At 39.4% G+C, this 24,871-nt stretch overlaps 1 protein-coding gene across 2 annotated transcripts; it reads left to right on the top strand.

Annotated features, from left to right (window-relative positions):
• The first annotated feature begins 777 nt into the window (after positions 1–777).
• On the top strand, positions 778–24,240 carry LOC127649567 (cytoplasmic protein NCK1-like). Of its 2 annotated transcripts, none has more exons than XM_052134731.1 (3): positions 778–905; positions 17,842–18,557; positions 22,865–24,240. In XM_052134731.1, the coding sequence occupies exons 2-3, from the start codon at positions 17,871–17,873 to the stop codon at positions 23,057–23,059; spliced, it is 882 nt and encodes a 293-aa protein (XP_051990691.1). In that variant the 5' UTR covers positions 778–905; positions 17,842–17,870; the 3' UTR covers positions 23,060–24,240. The 2 variants fall into 2 exon arrangements, with proteins under 2 accessions (XP_051990691.1, XP_051990690.1); XM_052134730.1 differs by lacking the exon at positions 778–905 and adding an exon at positions 8,665–8,760.
• The last annotated feature ends 631 nt before the right edge of the window (positions 24,241–24,871 follow it).

Here is a 24,871-nt window from a genome sequence, read left to right as displayed (position 1 = left end):
CCTGATCCATATCTGCATGACTAACCAGGTGCCTCTAGCTGATAGAATTAAGCCATCACAGATGTAAAATTAAGACTGATAGATACACAGCACTTGAATGTGTGCTTGTTTAGCACAATGTGAACTAAAATAATAATAAATAAATGTCATAAATAACAGAAATGAGAAATGTTCCGGGCCCCTCCTCGGCACTTCTGAACACCTCTTTGCAGCTTTCATTTAATATATTAGTCTTGGTACATTGTGCAATTAATGTACTATATAACTCAAATGAAGTGTTTAATTTCATATTTATTGTATTTGCAACTTAATATATCGCAACCACAAATTATCTTTTATATTTGCGATACGATTAATAATGTTAAAATTTGCAATTGCAGTTGCTAATTGTCTTCTCTGATCATTGCATAAAATAGCTTTTCTCTCCCTCATTTGTGTCAGAATCTGAAATGATGCAATGGTTCAGCAGAAGCTGAAAACAATTGTCTTCATTTTTATTATCAGACTGCCACCGACCTGACTTCACTCTCATAATTTACACAAGATGTACAGGGGACATCATCATATGCAACTGATGATAATAAAGTTATTCACTATAAATGAGTGCTGATGTTTCATCTTTCTAACTATAATGCACTGGACCAGAGAATAACTTGAGTCAGCAGGGCTTTTCGTTAATATGTATTAGGACTAAAGCAAAGGACAGGATCAGCATTTGAGTAAGGTTATAAACATACTTTACGAAAGTACACGTATGCAGATTCGAGCATTTGGCCAAGGCATTGTCAATGCGTGGTTCGGTTGAACATGCTTAACGTTCGTTTTGCATTACTGTTGAAGTGACAAACATCAGAACTCAAGGGGACGATAGTCTGTGACATTAAACCGGATGTGTTAATATTTAGGTATGTTGCTATAAATATATAATTGATTTAAACTTGCTTCCTCAGCATTATTCTCTTCAATCTGTTGCTCCACCATGCCAGTAATCGCATAGTTGTTGGCTTGAAAGAGAAAACTCAAAGTAAAACGCTCATGGAGAAGTGCTTCTTAATTCTTCGCTCAGAGCCAAGAAGTTTGAAACAGCTGAGCAACGGCATACTATTTGCGAACATTATGACACCCACCACACTGCTGTGGGAGACGTTTAGAGGTACATTTCAATATGAGGATGCTCAAGACTTCATGTAAAACTTTAATGTGACATTAAAATGTGTTAGCAATTACTTTATGCCTCATTTTATGAGTAGAATTCACACATGTTTAGTAAAAGATGCTTTATTTAACCACTCGATGATGATTTAAAGTAATGTATTTCTGCAGTAGAAAATGCACAATTTGTCTTGATTACAACACGCTATAAGCAGCCATAATAAATGAGCCGGTTACACTCTGTTATTGTGATATATGATAACACTGATACTCCTGCAAAGATGGATATATAAAAGTGTGTTAATGGGAAAAAACAGACAAAGAATGATGATATGCATAACTTACTATGGGCAGATGTGTAAATGGCTTTCACTGCAGAAGGCATGGTACTCGTGGTAAATGGACATTTGAGATTATTTGAGTAGATTTGATTCCTTTTGTAGACTAATTAAACAGAATGCATGACATGAAAATGTCTCTACGCAAATAATCCTACAGATTAAGGTAAATTTGCTCTAGCTCTGTGTATTCATGTTGACTGACCTTAACTGAATGAAAAGGAGTTAGCTGTTGGCCTCAAAGTAAGTGGAGCTCCAAGTCACACTACCGATGACGTGGACCAATAACAGTAAGAAGATCTTTAGCTGCCAGTAAGAAGATTTCCTAATAGTTCGCCCAGGCGAGCTGTTACGAACCACCGAAACAAATGCAAAAATACTTTCTTTTGGCCAAATTTAGTTCTAAATGATGCTACTCCCATTTGTTCTTTGATTTCGTAGGAAGTATGAAGAAGTGGACAGTTTACACTAATATCCACTGCACTAGCCATTGCAGCAATGTTAATAATGCAACGTGTTATAACGTTTTTTAAGCTGGTGGTACCAACTACTTAACTGATATTCAGAAATTTTCCCCATTGGTTTTCTTGTGGTGTCAGCTATTTCAGATAAACCTGCCTCTAAACGACACATAAAAATTCAAATTTGAGATTTGTCACCTTTCATGGCATTCTCTTCCTCTATTGGCAATAATAATCTGCAAACCAAAAAAAGACTTTATGCTATTATCAAAAATTGCAATTAGAGTCAAATGGTACTTCTTATAGGACCAGTTTCAGAATTAGAGTTGTTAGCTAATTGCATCAAAAAGTGATTTTAGTTATTCATTTAGTTTTTTTTTTTTGGAGGAAATACAAAAAAGAGATGCAAATTTCTTAGGATGTATGAGGATTTCAAAGTAAAGGATGTATATTTTAACACATTTCTTGGTATGCTTGGCTGTTTATTTATTATATTGTCTGTGTCATGAAATCCACACAAACGCAGCACTTTAGTCCGCATTTCCAGTGAAAGGTAGCTGCAGGCTGTTCCTCTAGTGAACAGCTGCAATGCATTTGTAGGTTTTGGATGGATCTCAAACACTGTAGTGTTTGTGCTTAATTATGTGGGCTCTGTTATCTCTCCTTTCAAGGAAAATAAAGCAGAAGCTGATGTTCATTTTTACGTGCTGTGATTATTCAAGATCCCTAGTTGTTTAATCAGACATGACAAACCAATTAAATGCTGGGGGAATAGTCAGTTCATTTAATCTCTTTTCAATGTTATATTTGTCACAACCATTGCATGCAGAATAAAGTGATTGTGACTCCCAGACTAATATATTTCTAACACACAATTGTCTAGCAGCAGATTTGACTGTGATTTAATGATATAGGCCTATATTTGATTAAGTTTTTTTTTCAGACATACACTTATCTCCATCATCAGCTTCTAGTGCATCTAAAATACAAGATAGTTTTGATTTGTTTAACATTGTGTGGTGTGTCCAATCAAATTTTGATTGGTAGTGTATTTATCTCAGTTTTCTCTCTGTCTGTATAAACTATAGAATGGATGCTTACAGCAGGTTGAGTCTGTTTCTTTTTCTCAGTCACTGAACTTTCTCACACAACTCAGGAAGCAATTCAGGTCCCTCTGTCTGTGACCTCATTTCACTAAATTACAGCCCTATCTACTGAACCAGGTGCTGCAGAGATGCATTTCACAGTCTCTATTGCACAACAGCTCTGCAGGTTTGTAAACAGCTTGATGACTGTACTCCAATGATCTGAAGAAACTCTAAGAACTTGCTCTTGCCCAGAACAGTTTAATCAGATTGAACTGAACACATAATTGAACCATTGGACAAACTATTAAACAACCCTTGGAGACCCACACTGGGTCAATTAAACTATAGTGAGGTCTCTGCAGAACTTCAAATTTATCCACCATTCTATAGGCTACTTCGTTAACCTTTAAAGGTAAAGGTAGTCAGTATTGTTTTGTTTATGTTGCACTGGCTGATATCTGTCAATGGTCTTAGATAGGTCTGGTTCACATTGCATCTTATTTTTGGTTGAGAACCACCCACTTAGACAGGGAAGAGACTGTGTGACAACTCAGAAATTTGCTATCTACAATCTGCAATAATTAATTCATTCCATGAGTGAAATTGTCCAATAATAGTGGGGTTACTGAGATAAACGGAGTAGTACTAAGCTCTTCATGTGATCTCATGCTAACCCCCATTAGTCAGCCCAGCTCTATGTAAAATAAAACTGCTTTTATTAGGCTGAATGGATTCTTTATTTCATAATCAATCTATTATAGTTCTAATTTCTTTAGAGGTAAAACTTTATAATAAAGCTCTATTTGTTAACATTAGTTAACAACATTTGTTAACATGAAATAACAATGATCAATATAATCAAAATAATAACACTTGGCTGAATTTAATTCAGTTGTGGACTGGTTCCACAAGCTTGAAATTAGTATTCTTCACTTAAAATTCCTATGTAAACTGAACACAAACACTGTGTAGAAAGAACCTAGTTGAATAGGTTAAACCCAACAAAATTAGACCTGTCAATGTACCTAAAATGTTTTATTTTGTTTATGTAATCTAATGATGGTGTATGTTAACATGGTAAATAATTGCTAATTAGAACCACCATAGACACTATAGTCAGACAATCATTTCCTCAATGAAGCATAAAATACATTTTAAATGATACTTGTACCTGCCCTCATCGTTAGCTCAAGCTCCGCTATTCACCATAAAGGTAACCCCCAAAACTCCAACATAACAAACTCTTTTACATCTCAACATAACAAAACATTTGTTATGTTCCCTGTTGTCTTTTGTTTTTTGTACTGTTATTGTGAAGTTTTGTTTAGTTCCTGTTTTGGTCTTTGCAGTCCTTTTGTAGTTTCTCTTATGCTGTCATGTTCTCTGTTGTCTTTTGCTTCTGTGCTTTTATGTTGAAATTTAGTTTAGTTCCTGTTTCCTGTTTGGTTTTTGTAGTCCGTTGTAGTTCTTTTTATGATTGGTTTTCCACTGATTGTTTCTCCTTCCCTGATTGTTCCCCAGGTGTCCCTCATTCCCTTGCTTGTTCCTGTCTGTATTTAAACCCTGGTTCTTTGTTCAGTCTTTGTCAATCGTTAATGTTTGCTCACGTTGAATGTCGATGTTCTGACCGTTTTGTATGTTTCCCCTGCCCGTTGTGGATGTTCCCTGCCTGTTCACTCTTATTTTGTTTGCCCGTCGTGGATGTTCCCTGCCTGTTCACTCTCATTTTGTTATCTCGTGTTTAGTTCCTTTTTCCCATCGTGGATCTTTCTTTTGTTCCCAGTTTATCTGTTTTCACGTTGTTATTAATAAAACCTGCATTTGGATCCGCACCTCCTGTCTGCATTCCTGCATTCGTTACAGAACGATTGACCAACCATGGATCCAGCAGTATTACGCGCCAGATACCACCTGCTCTGCCTGAGACAAGAGGACCGTCCTATTGAGGCCCACGTCCGTGACTTCCTTAAACTGGCGGCTGTTGCGGACTTCTCGGACACCTCCCTGGTTGTCTTCTTCAGGGAAAACCTGAGTGGCTGGCTGAAGGAGCGGCTGCCGCCGGCATCATGCGGCTGGACTCTCCGCGACTTCCTGGAGTTAACCTTGCTGTTGTGTGGCTCCCCGTTCACGCCTGCCCCGGTCTGCGAGCCAGAGCTCACGCCTGCCCCGGTCTGCGAGCCAGAGCCCTCGTCAGCCACGGTCAGCGAGCCTGAGCCTGAGCCCTTGTCAGCCACGGCCTGCGAGCCTAAGGCCACGATGACCAGGAACAGCTTTCCAGCTTCGCCAGTCGCATCAGCCCGGAGGAGGAGGAGGAGAAGGGGAAAAGTCTCTGCTCACCAGCCTCCGCCTGCCGCAGCCCCGTGCCCTAAACCCCCCGTGGCTCTGCCTTCAGCGCCCAGCAAACCCAAGCCGGCGCGTACCACGACCGTCCCTGAGCCAGCGCCTGTATCCTCGACCGTCCCTGAGCCAGCGCCTGTAGCCTCGACCGTCCCTGAGCCAGCGCCTGTAGCCTCGACCGTCCCTGAGCCAGCGCCTGTAGCCTCGACCGTCCCTGAGCCAGCGCCTGTAGCCTCGACCGTCCCTGAGCCAGCGCCTGTAGCCTCGACCGTCCCTGAGCCAGCGCCTGTAGCCTCGACCGTCCCTGAGCCAGCGCCTGTAGCCTCGACCGTCCCTGAGCCAGCGCCTGTAGCCTCGACCGTCCCTGAGCCAGCGCCTGTAGCCTCGACCGATCCCTGAGCCAGCGCCTGTAGCCTCGACCGTCCCTGAGCCAGCGCCTGTAGCCTCGACCGTCCCTGAGCCAGCGCCTGTAGCCTCGACCGTCCCTGAGCCAGCGCCTGTAGCCTCGACTGTAGCTTTCCAGAGCTCCTCCTCCCGAGCATCTCGAGCCTACCAGGGCTCCACCCCCCAAGCCTCTCGAGCCACCCAGGGCTCCGCCTCTCGAGCCTTCCAGGGCTCCGCCCCTCGAGCCTCCTACGGCTCTGCTCCCAGAGACCCCAGAGCCTTCTAGGGCTCCACCTCTGAAACCTCTTACAGCGCCACCTTCCTTGGCCCCGCCTCCTGAGCCTTCCTCGGCTCAGCCTCCAGAGCCTCCCACGGCTCCACCTCCTGAGCCATCCTCGGCTCCGCCTTCCTCAGCCCCATCTCCTAGATCTTCCAGGGCTCCGCCTCTCGAGCCTCCCAGGGCTCCGCCTCCCAAGCCTCTCGAGCCTCCCAGGGCTCCGCCTCTCCAAGCCTCTCGAGCCTCCCAGGGCTCCGCCTCTCAAGCCTCTCGAGCCTTCCAGGACTCCGCCTCTCGAGCCTTCCAGGGCTCCGTTTCTCAAGCCTTCCAGGGCTCCTCCTCTCAGTGCTCCGCCTCTCAAGCCTCTCGGGCCTTCCAGGGCTCCGCCTCTCAAGCCTCTCGAGCCTTCCAGGGCTCCGCCTCTCAAGCCTCTCGAGCCTTCCAGGGCTCCGCCTCCAGAGCCTCTCGAGCCTTCCACGGCCCTTCTCCCTGAGCCTCCTATGGCTCCGCCTCCCGAGCCTCCTACGGCTACACCTCCCGGGCCTCCTAGGGCTCCGCCTCCCGAGCACCCTGAGCCTCTAGCGCCTCCTACGGCGCCACCTCCCTCGGCTCCGCCTCCAGAGCCTTCCAGGTCTCTGCCTCTAGAGCCTCCTACAGCTCCATCTCCCTCGGCTCTGCCTCCAGAGCCTCTCGAGCCTTCCACGGCCCTTCTCCCCGAGCCTCCTACGGCTCCGCCTCCCGAGCCTCCTTCAGCTCCACCTCCGGAGCCTCCCTCAGCTCTGCCTTCTGAGCCTTCCAAGCCATCACCCCCCCTCGGCTTCGCCTCTCGAGCCTCCCTTGGCTCCGCCCCACGCGGCTCCACCGGCCTCCCCAGTGGCGGCTACTCCTCCCAGGCCCCCTGAACCAGTCCTTGCCCCACGGCCACCTCCTAGTCCACCTAAACCTGTCCCTGTCCTGTGGCCACCTCCCAGACCTCCTGAACCAGTCCTTGCCTTGTGGCCACCTCCTGAACCAGTCCTTGCCTTGTGGCCACCTCCCTGGCCTCCTAAACCTGTTCCTACCCGGTGGAGGCTCCCCAGGCCACCTGACCCTGGCCTCGTCTCACACCCCCATAGACTGCCTGTCTGCCCTCTAGGCCCCCCTGGTCTGCCTGATTGCCCCTTGTGCCCCCGTGGACTGCCTAATTGCCCCTTGTGCCTCCTTGGACTGTCCCTGTACCCCCTTTGGTCTGTCTGTTTTCCCCCTGTTCCAATCCCTCACCCCTTGGACATTTATTTGTGTTTGTTGTTCTTGTTGTTTTCTTTAGGACCGTCTGGAATCCGGTCCTTTTGAGGGGGTTATGTTATGTTTACTGTTATTGTGAAGTTTTGTTTAGTTCCTGTTTTGGTCTTTGCAGTCCTTTTGTAGTTTCTCTTATGCTGTCATGTTCTCTGTTGTCTTTTGCTTCTGTGCTTTTATGTTGAAATTTAGTTTAGTTCCTGCTTGGTTGTTGTAGTTCTTTTTATGATTGGTTTTCCACTGATTGTTTCTCCTTCCCTGATTGTTCCCCAGGTGTCCCTCATTCCCTTGCTTGTTCCTGTCTGTATTTAAACCCTGGTTCTTTGCTCAGTCTTTGTCAATCGTTAATGTTTGCTCACGTTGAATGTCGATGTTCTGACTGTTTTTTATGTTTCCCCTGCCCGTCGTGGATGTTCCCTGCCTGTTCACTCTTATTTTGTTATCTCATGTTTAGTTCCTTTTTCCCATCATGGATCTTTCTTTTGTTCCCAGTTTCTGTTTTCACGTTGTTATTAATAAAACCTGCATTTGGATCCGCACCTCCTGTCTGCATTCGTTACAACATTAAACACTAACAAGTATCCCCTTTATTTTAATCTTGCACAAAAACACATAATTTTAACATTTACTCTCCCTAGCCAGTCCCATGCAAAGCATGCTGGGAAATGGAAATCCGCTGCCCAGTTTGATTAATGCTACATTAACACCTCAAAGTATTCATGTAGACTTAATGGATTAAGTAAACTTCCATTAAAAAAAATTATTGGATTCTCAATTAAATCAAGTTGTGACAAAATATTATAGAATTGTGTTGCTTTAGTTTTAATTCAGTAAATTCAACAAGCAAAAAAATACAATAAAATTGTGTGTACTTTTACAGCATTTATTTATCTTAATGTTAATTTCAACATATTGTAATACATTTTTCAAATCAAAAGTTGTATATGTTAACAATATTTAATGCACTATGAGCTAACATGAACTAACAATGAACAATTGTATTTTTATTAACTAGCATTAACAAAACTAAATAGATGATGTAAAAAATATATATTGATTATTGTTAGTTCATAATACGCAATGCATTAACTAATATTAACGAATGGAAACGTATTGTGAAGTGTTACCAAATATATATCACCTGCAATATGCATACATGCAAATAGTAATAGACATGGTTGCCATAGAGTAAAGTGCTTGATACATTTCCACAAATGTTCCTGTGGGGCCCTGCCTGCTGTTAGAGAGTCCACAGAAAAGACCCCTTTACAGCCATTGGCTGAGGACAGTCATGTGGGTGGGGTGAATATTGGCCCTGTCAATTACTCTGGACTGTCAGGAAGTTCTCACTGAATAGCAGCTCTGTTAGAAAGAGAATTGCAGACAGAAGGGGCTGCTCACAGAACTGGGAATGGATATGGCAAACCTATTTAAACACTTCTTTCGTGAGTATTTATTTATTTTCTAATCCACTGAATGACAAAAGATCACACATTTGATTAATAAAGTTTTTGTCATTGCCCTGTAGGCTTGTATTGTTGTATTTTTTCCAGTGTGAATTTTGAATACTTGCTGTAAGTGCACAGTATTATGGAGAAGCTAGAGTTCTCATCCTAACAGTCCTTACTTTACAGTGTCTGTATTATTCATAATTTAAAGACCATGAAACCCAATGGAATTTTCAGCTATTTAGTTAGGAAAGAGAAAAATGTAAGAATGTATTGCTTAATGACATGTTTAAGAAATGTTTCATGTGCTTTGTACTGTATGTCTCTGGGTAGGGATGTGCCCGAAGCCAAATATCTTATTCAGAAAGGCACGGATTATGACTTCAAAACGAATAACGGATTCATCCGAATAATTTAAAAAGTATTCATATGACTCATTATCCAAGAAGCACAAGGATAAAGTGCTATTTTAAATAAACATATGCAAAATGACAAAGAATGTATGAATCTGTGCAGCCAATATTTCTAAAGTGTAAACCTTATGAATACAGAAAATACGCACGTTTTGATTTCAGATCGAATGGGCGCAGTCTCGACTCTGTTTGCGTTCTCCGTTAATTGTTCGAGTCTGAAGCTTGTCAAGTGTAACATTAATTAAGATACGACATCATACATTCCACTTCTTGAAATGTCTGTTAATGTATTACACGATTCACGTGTGATTCTCATGTATTCATTTATAGCCTAAACTTGAGCCCAATGTTAAATTCCTGACCTGAAGGGATGATTTCACGTCAGAGCTCGTCTATAAGTTGAACCAACCTGATCTCATGAAAATTCGTACATAATTTACGAGGTGGCTATTTCGTATGGTCTCACCTTGCACAATGTTGTTTGCATAAGCTCGTATGACTTCATCATATAAAATTCCCGGATGTGTAATGCGGAAGTAAGCATGAGTTTCACACATGAGGCGTTAAGGACATACTTATTAATATTATGCTCTTACCCAAACCCCTAATCTAAATTTAACCAATCAGTAAGGTTTAGAGTGTGTGCACAAGATAGAAAGCTGTGTGTGACAGAATCAAGTAATTATCGCGTATTAGATGGAAACAATGTCCAGCGACTTCATTGGCTGTAGTTATTGTGGGGATTCAAACGAGTACAGTCCCACGATATCATACGAACTAGCCAAATTTAGAAAAGTCGTACGAATCCTGATGATTTCACCTGACGAGTGTGTTGGATTGAGCACATTTATATTCACATCAGGGATTATGGAAATTTACTGGTTAAAACATTATAAAAAAAAGTACTCCATAAAGGTTTAAATACTATTCAAATAAATTGAATATTTCTCCTTATTTAAAATGAAGAAACGGTTCTATCCGAATACAGAGACAAATACAGATAATTTTGTCAAAAGGACAGATACAGACACAAATATAGATAATGGCTTCGCTACACACCCCTATCTCTGGGTTTCTAATCTGGATGAATTACTAATAGAATATCAAATATACATAATGGACATACATGTTAAAGGACATCATGTCTGTACTCAGGTACTTCAAGTACTTTCTTATTTCTCTAAATTTGCCATAAGAGAGGGAGGAAATAGCATCTACCCCTTCAGGGTAATTTGTACAGCCTTTAAAAAAAAATCAAAGCAGAAACCTATTTAAGCCCCCCAATCCCCACTATACTGTCAACATGAGCTGCTCTGTGCAGGCAGGCGGAAGCTCTCTAATTCAACACAGATTTCTAGCACATGATGACTGATGTGAATGAATAATTGAGAGCTTTGACTCTGTGCTTCTTGCTCTATCATTACTGTATTCTTTGTAACACATTCAGCATTTTAGAGTGTTTTATCCCCCCCACATTACAGTGGACAAGACAGTGGGGTGTTGTGATTTGGCATAGTGAAGCAGCAGAACTTGGAGGACAAACAGTGGCGATGAGCAGCTTCCAAAGCTCTAAGTATTCTTCAGCAAATGAGCCTCCTTATTTGTGTTTGCCTTTGTTGCACTGGTTTTGTTTGCTCCCTTTTCAATACACAGACTTGAAAATTCAGTTTACAGGAGAAGAGGGGGAAATTGCTTGCTGCTTTGGCCTCCTGCCAACTCTTTTTCTCTTTCTTGCTCTATGTCCGCATTTCTTTCTCTCTGTGTGCATTAGAATGCCATGGAAGTTCAGAGAGGCTATTGTATTCCAAATGGGGGTATGACCAATTCCAGCACAATGGGAAAATGTCATGTTCTATATTCAAGTTTTATCTGTGTGATTCTGCATTCAGAAAATTGCAGAAAGTTTGTCACAAAACTAAATATATTTTCGGTTAAAATGAGAAAGAAAAGGACAGAAAAGCTGAGAGTTGAGAAACACATGCTCAAGTTTATCACAGGTTTTTATTTGTGTGGATGCATGTGTTGCATTGTGTGTAGAAATAACAGCTATACATTTTCTGACAGTTCTTGGAAGCCGTATCTGTTTGTGATGAGGCTATTTGTCTTATGATGTCATTGGAGGACTAAGCTCAGCCGAACAGAAACAAAGGGTGATTTGGCTGTGCTTGCTCGGTTCCTGTCATGGATATGAGGAAGCAGCTTGCCAGGGGTCACATTACATTGATAGTCAAACTCAGCTTTTTGAAAATCTGGGCTGAGCTAGAGAACTCTTTCAATATTGAGGACAGATGCCAACAAAATTAGGTCTGTCTGTAATGTTCTGATCCGTTTCATGGAAAGATTGTAAAATTGGAAATAAGCCACATGTGAAACCATCTTTGTAAAACTTATGCAGATAAATTTTAAACTCATTGCAAATTATTGAATCACTCATTTAATCACTTGTTGCAATGAAATGAGTAGTAACCTATTTCTACTCTAAAAATAACTTTTGGTGGTGTATCCTGCTAATATGTAAGATTTATTTAGACAGATTAAATAACATTTTTGAATTGGAAAAAGCAAAATTTTAGGGCACCCGACAAAACGTTTTTAGTGTACAATCTCTATATTAATTTTATCTCTGTTTAGCCTTTGGGTTGAAGTCCACTCTAAGACTTGATGACAGTCTGGCTATTCAGGGCAATGTTTGAAAATTAAATGTTGTTGCTTCAGGAAACTATAATTCTGCAAACTACAGTAAATTACAGACAGTACATACAAATACATATTGTAAACATACAATATAGTGTATATGTAAAATTAGTTGTTTCACAGTGAGGTACTTAACACTTATACAAATCTTACACTCATTATAACCCACACAAATGAAATCGAAACGCCTGCTAAAGAACTGGCAATGTTTCTTCTGAATTAGACACTTACCTGATGGAAGATATTTCAGGAGCGACTGTGGCTCAGGTGGTAGTGCGGGGTTGGCCAATAATTGCAGGGTTGGCGGTTTGATTCCACAAGTCGAAGTGTCCTTGTGCAAGACATTGAACCCCAAGTTGCTCCCAATGGTAGGCTAGCACCTTGCATGGCAGCTCTGCCATCATTGGTGTGTGTGTGTGTGTGTGTGTGTGTGTGTGTGTGTGTGTGTGTGTGTGTGTGTGTGTGTGTGTGTGTGTGTGTGTGTGTGTGTGTGTGTGAATGGGACACAGTGTAAAGTGCTTTGGTAAATGGTTAAAAAAGGTGCTATATAAGTGCAGACCATTTACCATTTCAAAAATTGGTGGGGACAAATTTGGCCAAGGCAAAAGGTAGAGACATAAATGTGTCCTACGCTTCCCAACCATAAATGAGTTATAAATTATAATGGGGTCTCTTTCAATCAGTGTATGTAGCTTTCAGAATCATTTTGTTAAATACATTTTTTTGACAAACAGTGGTGGCTAGTACAAATTTACTACTATTTCGGTTCTAAATTGTACATTTTAGTTACAATTTAGCTGTAATTAGTTGTAAAAAAAAATGTTGTGATAAGAGTATTTTGTCTAAAACATAACCAATTTTACCAAAGTTTCCGAAATAAATGATTGGAAGGGCTGATCAGTTATATCAGCACAGTATACCAATATAGGTAGCTCCAGTGTGTTTAAATTATGTCCACAGAGATTTCATATTATATACATAAAATAATATTTACATGCATCCGCATATAAACATATATATTTTATACATATATATAATCTACAAGTTTTCCTCCAGATTTTATCTTCTTGAGCGTGCAGAGGGAATACATTTTGGTTAATTCAACTCTGTGTAATAGAATTATTTTGGTTAAATGCATACCAAAGTACATGTTAAGTAGATACAATTACAACTGAGGTTCTAGCGATGCTTGATAACTGCATATTAAAAAAAAAAATGCTTTTGAATAATTCCAACTTTTTTTTCTTTATTATACTGTAGTCCAGATTATTTGGAAATGAAGGCCAGATGTTGACAGCACTGGGTGTGTATTTAATTATCTGTGTAAAAGATCTCACACAGACTCATTCAGTGGATTCGGGGCCAGAACTGTGTATTCTTAACATCAAAACTGATGTTTTCTTACTCAATCAGTATTCTTTTTTCTTCTTCACTTTCTTTCACTGACTTTAGTAGCAAAATACAATTATTTACAGTATGGGAGATAGTAAACCTGTATTTCAGTTTATCAAGACTTACATAGTTAGCAATGCTCAAGTCATGAAGATAGAAAATTATAATTGGCCTGTAATGATTTGTAGTTCCCCTTCTGTCACTCACTCGACGTTGTGTCGAATGAAAAGACACAATGTCTTCCTTGGGAGCCTCGCGTACCTCTGAACTTGAGAAAAGGCCAATGAGAAATTGGCAGACATAATTTGCATGTCCCGCCCCCGGACATATGGGTATAAAGGGAAGCGGGTGTGCGTCTGTTAGTCCGAGTGGTTGTTGGATCTTACAGCGCGTTTCCAGCTGGCGCTCTCTCTCTCTCTCTCTCTGCACGCTGTGCAGTCCACGCCCCTGGGCACTTCGACAGTGCTTTCACTGCCTAAAAGAGTGATTTCCCCTCCTAAAAGAGTTTTTTTCTCTAAAAGAGTTTGAGTTTTCACTCATAAAAGAGCAACACACAGACATGTATTGAACGTCCTTTTCAGGACGCATCTTTTTCAAGATACCCTTCCGCCTCTGTGTAGTTCCTGGATGCGGTCTATATCTCTCCAAGACTGATGGCCACAGACGCTGCCTCGTATGCCTGGGCAGCAATCACACTGAGGCGGTGTTTGTGGATGGTTCATGCACTCACTGCGAGAACATGTTCATGGCAGCATTGCGGTCACAGCTCTCCTTCCTCAACGTGAATGCCACTTCAGCCGCCCCCCGTGTCGCTCCTTCTTCCCACAGTATTGAGGACGACACGGATGGCATTGAAGGTGATTTGGGGATGACGACGGGCTCGGTTTTGCCAGGTAAATCCCCACGAACCACCCGCCCCCCGACATGCTCGCTCACTTCCGTCCGAGCTTGGGATGAGTGCAGCTCGCCTCACGGCCAGCATGAATTCTCCCTTGAAGGCTGACACTCAGATGGCCGATATGCTTGCCCGGGCTGCCGTGAGTGTGGGCTTGGACTGGAATCCTCCTTCCTCCCCACAGCCTTCGTGGCTCACGACTGGTACCTCGGCACCGGACGCAGCTCCCAGCCACATTCTCAATAAAAGAGTGATTTCCTCACTCCCTGGGTCATCCAGCCACTCCGTGCCATTCTCACAGCACCCCGGCTCCAAAACTCTAAAGTCCCGGCTCCCCAGACACAGCTTCCTCGCCTCAGCCCCGGCAGTTCCGAAGAGGCCTTTCCAGGACCTCTTCCTCAGTCTCTAACCCGCCCCCTGCCGGGTGCGTGGAGCATGGTAAGTGCTTTGAGTCTTTTCTCAGCACCCAAGCCTCGGGACTCTCTTCTGCCTCCCGACGCACTATTACCTGCTCCCCCCCGCCACGAAGCCCCGCCCAGTACTTCAAAAGCGATCGTCCCTCCAGTGCCCCTCGTGCAGAGTTTGGACGCGTGGCTTTCTCTGTAAATTAATAAACATTTTTTACAAAACTAATATAATGCAATATCATAGAGCACTAAATTTACCATCTATGATATTGCAGAAATTATCCAGATATGGAATGAGATTATTAAGCAAACTGTTTTCAACACCTATATGCCAACTGAATAAAATAAGGCATAAATAAACATTTCACACAGTGTTTAGTGAGAGATTGATTCAAACACTAAATGTGGTTGATCTGTGGTTGTTCTTTATGTATTTTTGTATTACATTTGTAGTAATAAAGTCTACAATGAACATTATGGTTATTTATCATATTGAGATATTATTATTAAGTAAATTGTAGCATTTGGTTACATTATGATGTGTAATTTCTCATACCATCTTTATACAGCATCCATCCCTTCACGTTTGACCTCTAGCGGGTGAGGCTTTTCAGACAGATAAACAGCAGCACAGGGCAGGGAAGTTCAGTACCGTGAGCAAGAGTGTTACCCGCTAGCACAGTTTATTTTGAACAAGAGGGGCAAATGGTTATGGAATTTAACACATGAGTACAATACCGAACTGATGCAGATTAATAGAAAGGGAGAGCCTGTCTGTGTGTGCGATGGTGTGAGGAACTGGACGGTGGGGAAATAAAATAATGTAAAGTGAAAAGTCAAAAGTCAAAAGAAGATTGCATTGTTTGTAATTGTAGCAATATCAGATATTATAAATAAAGAATTGGAACTTCTTTTGCCCCCATAATTTGAATTTTGGGGATATTTTTGTCAATTTCGAGTCCCTGTTAATTTCCAACACAATTCCGACAATCTCCGACACTATTGGCATTATATCTTTCTACGGTATTTAAAAAGTTTGTCTTAGACATACAGTTGAAGTTTACATACACCTTCGCCAAATACATTTAAACTAATTTTTTCACAATTCCTGACATTTAATCGTAGAAAACTTTCCCTGTCTTAGGTCAGTTAGGATCACTATTTTAAGAATGTGAAAGTCAGTATAATAGTAAAGAGAATGATTTAGTTCAGCTTTTATTCCTTTTATCACATTCCCAGTGGGTCAGAAGTTTACATACACTTTGTTAGTATTTGGTAGCTTTGCCTTTACATTGTTTAACTTGGGTCAAACGTTTTGGGTAGCCTTCCACAAGCTTCTCACAATAAGTTGCTGGAAGTTTGGCCCATTCCTCCAGACAGAACTGGTGTAATTGTGTCAGGTTTGTAGGCCTCCTTGCTTGTACATGCTTTTTCAGTTCTGCCCACAAATTTTCTATTTGATTGAAGTCAGGGCTTTGTGATGGACTCTCCACTTCCTTGACTTTGTTGTACTTAAGCCATTTTTCCACAACTTTGTGGGTATGCTTGGGGTCATTACCCATTTGGAAGACCTATTTGTGGCCAAGCTATAACTTCCTGGCTGATGTCTTGAGATGTTGCTTCAATATATCCACATAAATTTCCTTCCTCATGATGCCATCTATTTTGTGAAGTGCAACAGTCCCTCCTGAGCAAGGCACCCCCACAACATGATGCTGACTTCAACTGTATAGTAGCAAGTAAACAAGAAATCCCCAAATTTTTCTGTACTTTGTAATTGTGGTGAAAAATAACTGTAGTGAAGTTCAGTGACGTGCGGTGATGTCTTAAAGAGGCTAGGCACTGAGTTATGAAAGCCAGATTACCTGATTTATTGTTTAAGCTAATACGTAATAACAGTGAACGTTACGCACAAGTGCGGCATATCAAGAAATGTACAAATCAGGATGTTTATCGTGTCTCTCTCTCTCTCTCTCTCTCGCACGCGCACGCACGCACGCGCACGCACACACACACGCGCACACACACACACACACACACACACACACACAAGCGCGTAAACAGTGAACGTTACGCACAAGCGCGGCATATCATCGGCAATATCCCGCTGAAGTCCAAACAGTCTGACTGGTTGAAAAAAGCAGGCAGGGATAGCAGTACAGCCGCTGATTGTTAGCACAGCCACATAGCCAATCTTTTCTTACATACCAATCAGTTTGAAATGATCGGATCATTTTTGGGCCCTTTTGCTGTACTAGTCCATCTAAGGCTGGCGTAGACCTCCCTCTTGCAATTAACTCATATTTGGAATTAAAATCGAGTTTGGAAAAATTTCTTAATTCCGTGATTACGGCCGGTGCTGTCATTTTGATTTTGGCGGGGATTAGGCATGTACGCTAGCTGTGGTGTAATGACGTTAGCTACGCAAATGTCCAGGAATATCTCGATTTTAATTGGTCCATGTGTGATACGTAACGGAGATGATTACGGGCATAACATATTTACGTCAAAAGGCACAGCAGATTTGTGCTTTTTGCCGTACATGTTAAAGAATACAGGATCGAAGTGCGCATGCGCAACATGGGTTTTCCGCGTGTCGTCTGCAATGAATGGACCGTAAAAGCACTGCTTATTCTACCATTGGTTTTTAGTTGATTATGCGTAACTGCTACATTTGTCATCATAACGTCTAAACAATTGGAATAACACATATATTGCATATATAAATCAAAAGAATAAAAAGTAAAAAATAAGTTTATTATTTAATAAACATTTTATTTTAGAACTTTGGCAGGGTAGGCAGTGCCTAGTTTGCCTACCCAGACCGCACGTCAGTGGTGAAGTTGGTACTTAATTTTAATTAACCCAAGTAAAAGTAAAAGTACTATTATTTATTTAAATCTTAAAAAAGTAGAAATATTTGAACAATTTACTCAAGTATTGTAATGAGAGTAGTTGTAATTCACTACTTTCCACCTTTGTTTTTGGTCTTGCTTAACACAAACAAGACACAAAAAAGTGCGTTCTTGTTACAATTACGAGAATAGGCTTCAGGTTTGAATTTCAAGTGATATATAATAAAAAAATGACATCAGACTTTGAGCCTTGGTTCATATTATTGTGGTATCATAAACGTATACAGTCTAGTGTAGCCAGACTCATATGCATTTCCCAAAGATACATTATGTCAGCTTGCAGTGGTACATATACTGTAGATACTGTTGTAAGCATGTATCCACATATTAACTGTATATAACTCCACTTTATGTGATTGCAGTGTTTGGGAAAGTAAAGCAGAAAAGCTGCATGAGAGAGTTGCCCTCCAGTGCAGACAAACATGCTGACAATGATGAGCGACTATATGATCTCAACTTACCTGCACTGGTCAAGTTCAACTACACCGCTGAACGGGAGGACGAACTCTCTTTGGTAAAAGGCACAAGGGTTACCGTCATGAAGAAGTGCAGCGACGGCTGGTGGCAAGGAACTTATAACGGTCTTTCTGGATGGTTCCCTTCGAATTATGTCACAGAGGATATAGACAGGACAATCAGGGGAGATTCTGTGAGCTCTCTTAAAGATAAACTGTCCCTCATTGGGCACAATAACAATTGCACTCAGGTTGTGCAGACTGTACAAGCACTTTATAATTTCAGCTCCAGGAATGACGAGGAGCTGAATTTCAACAAGGATGAACCCATGGATGTGTTGGAGAAACCCGAAAATGATCCTGAATGGTGGAAGTGTAGAAAGGGGAATGGTCAAGTGGGACTAGTGCCCAAGAACTATGTCACAGTTGTAGATAAATCTCATAAAGAACTGGAGAATTCAGGTGCACCTAATCCAAACTATGACTGCATTAGGCCTTCTATGAATGGAAAGTTTGGAGGAAGAATGTGGTACTATGGCAAAGTGACACGACATCAGGCGGATGTGGTTTTGAACCAGAGAGGTGTTGATGGGGACTTCTTCATTAGAGACAGCGAGTCTATGGTAAATCTGGCATAACACTTAATGAAAACAGAGAACAAACAGCTTTCTCAATAAAAAAAAAACATGTTGCTTTTAAAATGCATATTAATTGATAAGTTAAAGGTGAAGTAAATAATTTCTTGGCTATTAGTGGCACCAAATGGAATTACAAAAATAAAAGATGTTTTCAAACAACCTTTGCCAACACACCTTAGACTCATCGTGCCCTTTCGCACACTATGAACAAATAGGCCAAACTACATAAAAGGTGATAAATGTTTAATGTTGTAATGAAGAAGACCACTATAACATATACACACCGGACAGAAAGCGTGGCAAAGGAATTGAGTCGTCCGATAAAGTCGCCGGATTGAACAGCAAATTGGTGTTCAGGGGATCCAGCACATGAGGTAGGATGATTCTTCTGGTAACTAGTGAGCGTAAAAATGTATACTCTGAGTATCTTATGAATTTATCTGGAGCCCGACAGTTATGAGCTAAATTGTGTGGCAAAACCTTGAGTGCAACTTACTTGTTGAGAAGCAACTCAGCAAGTTTGGCAACCACCTTGAAATTAATGTGCTATGGTAATGTTCAATCTGGTTTTACTGTTTCAATCTGTCTTTTAGAAAATCTCAAACTTTAGAATTAACTTCTGTAGGCAAAGTTAAATGTATTTTCCTCTGTACACACCTAACATGGATGTTCATATTCTCCCAGCTGAACAGCTTACTACAAGTAACCACACCCAAACTCACGCTATAGGTTGAGCTAGAAAGGGATGGGTGTAGCTGATCATGCTGCTCAAAATATAAACATAAATGTTTTGATAGTGCCTGGGAGGCTCAGTGTTTATACTTTTGTTGTCAATGAACAATAAACTGGGATAGTAGAATGTATTTTGACGTAAACATTTTTTTTTATATTTCATTGTTTACATTGGAGGGAAATTTTAAAAGGTGTTTGGTTTACTCTACAATAATTTGTTTTATATAATTGTATAGAAATTGCACTCACAATGAAATATGCTAATTAAATATCTAATATCATATCTAGAACAATTATATTGACCACATACATTTCCATTACTTTTCCATGATTGATTTTATTGATTTTTTATTTTTATTTTTGGCCTATACACTAAAATGTTAATCTGAAATTGTGCTTCATGTGGCAAAAGCTACATTAACTGATTGGTTTAAGACAAAACAATTATTTAACATGTATGAATTAATCGGACTAAATTAGGTTTCACCAACAAAACTAATTTAAAGGGTTAGATCAAGTTACCAATTCCAGAGTAACACTTTTTAAAGTCTATAATCCAAGCTTTCTTTCCAGGTTTTCCATGAATTTGTGAACCCTGTGTATACCAGTCGAAATACATTTTTTTGCAAAAATGTTAATGTTTACAGAGGCTCTTCTATGGAATGATATTCTGGACATTATTCAAAAGGAATTGCAAATTGTATTTGCAATTGCGTTTTCAATTTGTGGACGCATAAAATGTGACATAATCCAAACGCAATTGCAAATCGCGCATTACGGTTTGCATTTTCGTTTAAGCGAACGCACAGTGACCGCCAGATTTCAAATGGAAAAGCAAAGTCCGTTTGCAACTGTGTTTCCCATATCTTACGAGTTTTGGCCCTGTCATATTTAAATAGCAATTTCAATTACCACATCTGCTTTTTCACTTTCTCAGCATCCCGTATGTAGCCAGCCAAAACTCAAATGGAATACTAATTCCCTTAGTATTTCCATTTCCGATGCCTTACACAGAAACCTGTCAATCAGGGTCAAGGGTGGGATTATGCTATGGGGCGTGTTTGGAAGTGACATCACTCACAGTCTATCAGGATCAATAATTAGCACTGCACTTTATTCATCTATAATCTCACACTGCACTGTCAACATATTCTCCTCAATATACAACTTCATAGATATATATATATATATTTCATATACTCCTACTTATTGTATTGTATATTGTGTGTATTGTTTACTGTACATTGTATATAATTATTGTGTTGTGTAAGTATGTGTACATTTGATTTGTAAATTGTTTTGTGTAAGTATGTTGTTTACTGTAATTGGTATATGTCTCGTCACTGTCATGACTGCTATGTTGCTGGGAACTGCACACAAGAATTTCACCTACTGTTGCACTTGTGTACATGGTAGTGTGACAATAAAGTGATTTGATTTGATAAACCGGCGTCTGTTCAGGGCATCACCTCTTGACCGTCGACTGTGAGTGACATCACTTCCCAAGACAAACACGCCCCATAGCATAATCCCACCCTTGACCCTGATTGACAGGTTTCTGTGTAAGGCATCGGAAATGGAAATACTAAGGGAATTAGTATTCCATTTGAGTATTAGAAAATCAGTTATTTTGAATTCTTATAATAAAGGTGGCTTAAATTTCATTGATTTTGATTCTCTTAACAACCTTAAAAATTAATTGGCTTAAACGTTTCCTTCACAATCAATCTTCTATTTGGAGTATAATCCCAAGATATATTTTTTCTCAATTAGGAAGTATACATTTTCTTTTAATGTGCAATTATTCAATTAGTAAACTTCCTGTCAAACTTTCCAATTATCATCAGCAGATGCTTATGGCTTGGAAACTTATTTACAAGCATAATTTCTCGCCACACAATTTTTTAATTTGGAACAACTGTAATATTCTTCATAAGAGGAAATCTTTATTTCTTGAAAACTGGTTCAATAATGGGGTGATATTAGTAAACCAGCTATTTGATAGTGAAGGTAATTTATTTAATTATTCGATTTTGTTTCAGGATACCAATTCCCAGTATCTAGTAAAGAATTTAATATAGTTTTCAAGGCCATCTCTTTGGAAATCTGTATGCTGTTTAGAAACAATAATAGTGCTACAGTGACTTCTGTTTCTCCCTCTAGCCCTGAATCTACTGCGGTTGGTTCTATTTGTTTTTCAATACATAAATCCAATTATAAAATTAGGTCATTATTTTTGGACCCTGTTACTTCAATTCCTTCCTCCATTTCTTATTGGAATAACCTTTTGATGATATTAAATGGTCATATGTTTGGTCACTTCCTCAGAAATTCTTTCTAACTAATAAAGTTAAAGAAATATCCTATAAAATTATTCATAGATTTTATCCAGTTAAATACTTTTTAAAGAAATTTAGAAATGATATTGATACTTCCTGCTCTTTTTGTGAAGCCTCCTCTGAAACTGTTGATCATTTGTTTTGGGAATGTCTTTTTACTCTGTCTTTCTGGAACAATATTGATGCTCTGATTGTCCAAAAGGTTTTATGTAACTTTTCTTTATCATATAGACACATTCTTTTTGGATTTTATGTTAAAGACAAGAATCTAATTAATGCATGTTTTTGTATAAACCTTCTTTTATATATTGGAAAGTTTCATATCCATAAATGTAAATATATGAAAAGTAAACCCCACTTTAGCTTTTTCAAAGAAGAACTGAAGATGTATTTAAATACAATTTCAACTTCTGTTAACAAGAAAGCAATGAAAACATCCAGAATTAGTGCCATGTTTAATATTCTCTCTTAATGTTTTTTTTCTTTTGTGCTTCTTCTTCTTTTTTTTTCTTTCTTCTCTTACTCTCTTTTCTTTTTAGACTATTGTTGAATATATTTAAATTTCTTTCACATTTCCTCTCTTAATGTATTCTGAACCATAATTTCTCTTTTGTTTTGAAAGATTGTTTATATTTCTTGTATGTATGGTCTTGTTCTGTTTGTTAATATTGCAATAAAAAAAAAAAATAAAATAAAAAAAATTGTATTCCATTTGAGTTTTGGCTGGCTACATACGGGATGCTGAGAAAGTGAAAAAGCAGATGTGGTAATTGAAATTGCTATTTAAATATGACAGGGCCAAAACTCGTAAGATATGGGAAACACAGTTGCAAACAGACTTTGCTTTTCCATTTGAAATCTGGCGGTCACTGTGCGTTCGCTTAAACGAAAATGCAAACCGTAATGCGCGATTTGCAATTGCGTTTGGATTATGTCACATTTTATGCGTCCACAAATTGAAAACGCAATTGCAAATACAATTTGCAATTCCTTTTGAATAATGTCCGGAATATCATTCCATACTCTTCAGTGCTCACATGAGCACACACACTCTCAAATTAGAGATCAATTGCCAGTCTGTTCATCTGCATTCATTAACTGTAAGCTGTATCTGTAAACAGTCTTTAATTCACTGTTGTTATGGTTTGAAGGAATTTTACATAATTCATTATGAAAGCTTTGTGCTTTGTTGTGAACAAAGTTTTTTATTTTTATCTACAGCCAAAGGACTTCGCCATCTCTCTGAAGGCACTGTACAAGAACAAGCATTTCAAGGTGCAGCTAAAAGATGGATTCTACTGCATCGGTCAGCGCAAGTTCAGCTCTATGGAGGATTTGGTGGAACATTACAAAAAGGCCCCCATATTTACCAGTGAACAAGGAGATAAACTGTACCTGATAAAAGCATTATCCTGAACCAGTGAAGGAGCAACAGACTGTTAAAAATGTAACCCAGTCATTTATCAGCAACATGTCACAAGTATGACATAGTAACTTAATTTGACTGGAATTTGTGAAAGTGTCCTGAAGACTCCCTTGAATAAATTTTACATTATGTTAATGTTAGTGTATTTACAAATACATTTAATTAAGTAGTATTATTTTTATAAATATGTGCTTACATGCATATATGCATGATTTACAGCTAATATATATATACAAACGCCAATATACACAATAGGACGATAAGCTATCTTTTGTACATCTATTAAGCTGACGATACAGTTTTAATCAAGGAGAAAGTTAAGCTGTACCTTTGAACTCCAGATATGTTAAAACAAGTCAATATATTTTTTATTTGATACAATTGTATTTTTAACTTTGATTTAATGACTGTATATGCAACGTTGTTCTTTTTCCAGTGCCACAACATTTTTAAACAGTGATTGATTTCTTTCCAATGTTCTGTGGATTTTTACAGAGATTTAGCCTACAATTCTATTCCTATAGTCAAGGGTGTAGCCGCTGCAGGGGATTTGGGGGGTATATCCCCCGCACTCTTTAAAAAGGTGATTTGGTCCCCCTCACATTTTCAAGCTAAACCCATACTGAATCCAAATCGTGGATTTGTATAAAGTATTCTTTGCGTTTTGTTACTTTGGGCTGATTGGGCAACCATCCAGCCAATCACTGGTGAGTTTCATGAGCCGAAAAACCTTACGTAATAGGCCGTCAGTCAGACAGTTTAATCAACGCTGCTCTATTCATTTCTACAAAGTTGCTTTCAAACATTTATCCATGTTTTTTAAGATGAAGAACACACAAACAAGAGTTACTTATTGGCAGCATTATGTGAAATGCACTGAAGAAAAAATACATGGGACAATCTTTCTTTTAAGCACACAACGTAAGTGACGTTCATATCAGCGCATGAGTCTTCATTAAGTTATGCTTTTTATGTTATGTTTGTGAGGTAATAGTTTGATCAGTTGTTTTTGCCAATTCAAGCAGATTACTAGATCTGTGTTAAATATGTAAAGCTATTTATAATATCAGCTCCTGTTTTTTTACCGCTGTGTTGGTGTGCAGTCATCAAACTAGGAAAAATTATAGATCTGCTGTGTTCTTAGAACACTTATGCATTTTATTGAAGTGAAGAGATATGTAGACATGATTTTTATACATAAAATACATACAGACTTCATTCAAACAAATTATAAATTAAATAATTATATAATAATATTATTGTTGTCTTTTGATAAAAGTCATGCTCAGCAGCTCACAAACTGAAGGGAAATTATAGATTTGCTTTGTTCTTATAATATTTAAATCCTCTAAAGTCTCTTTGTAGGTCTGTAGACATACAAATGTTAAAGGATTAAAATTGGATTTTAAACGTTAATTTAGTGACTCATTTCACAAAAGACACTTATTTGTCACCACCTTCTGGCATCACTAGATATGGTCATTGAATCATTAAATGGATCTGAACAAACTTTGGTGCAAAACACTCAAGCCACTTGGATACATTTAAATCGTAAATTGTGCACATGCACAATTGTTATTTTTGAAGCTAATTTTGCAATACATGAATCTTTAAATACTGCAAATATTAAAAGTAAATAATATGCATATATTACTAATACTTATATATTAATATATACTGAAATATATTAATACTGCAACGTTAGCTTGTAGTACCACCTGTTTCTCCAGAGGGCAGTAAGCTGTATGAGCAACACGCAGTTTATACAGTGAAGAAAACACTTCAGTAGGCAGAACAATACA

The sequence above is a fragment of the Xyrauchen texanus genome, chromosome 9 (genome assembly GCF_025860055.1).
Source record: "Xyrauchen texanus isolate HMW12.3.18 chromosome 9, RBS_HiC_50CHRs, whole genome shotgun sequence".
In the NCBI taxonomy this organism is placed as follows: domain Eukaryota; kingdom Metazoa; phylum Chordata; class Actinopteri; order Cypriniformes; family Catostomidae; genus Xyrauchen; species Xyrauchen texanus.
Note: the sequence above shows the minus strand (reverse complement) of the source record. Positions and strands in the feature narration are given on the sequence as shown.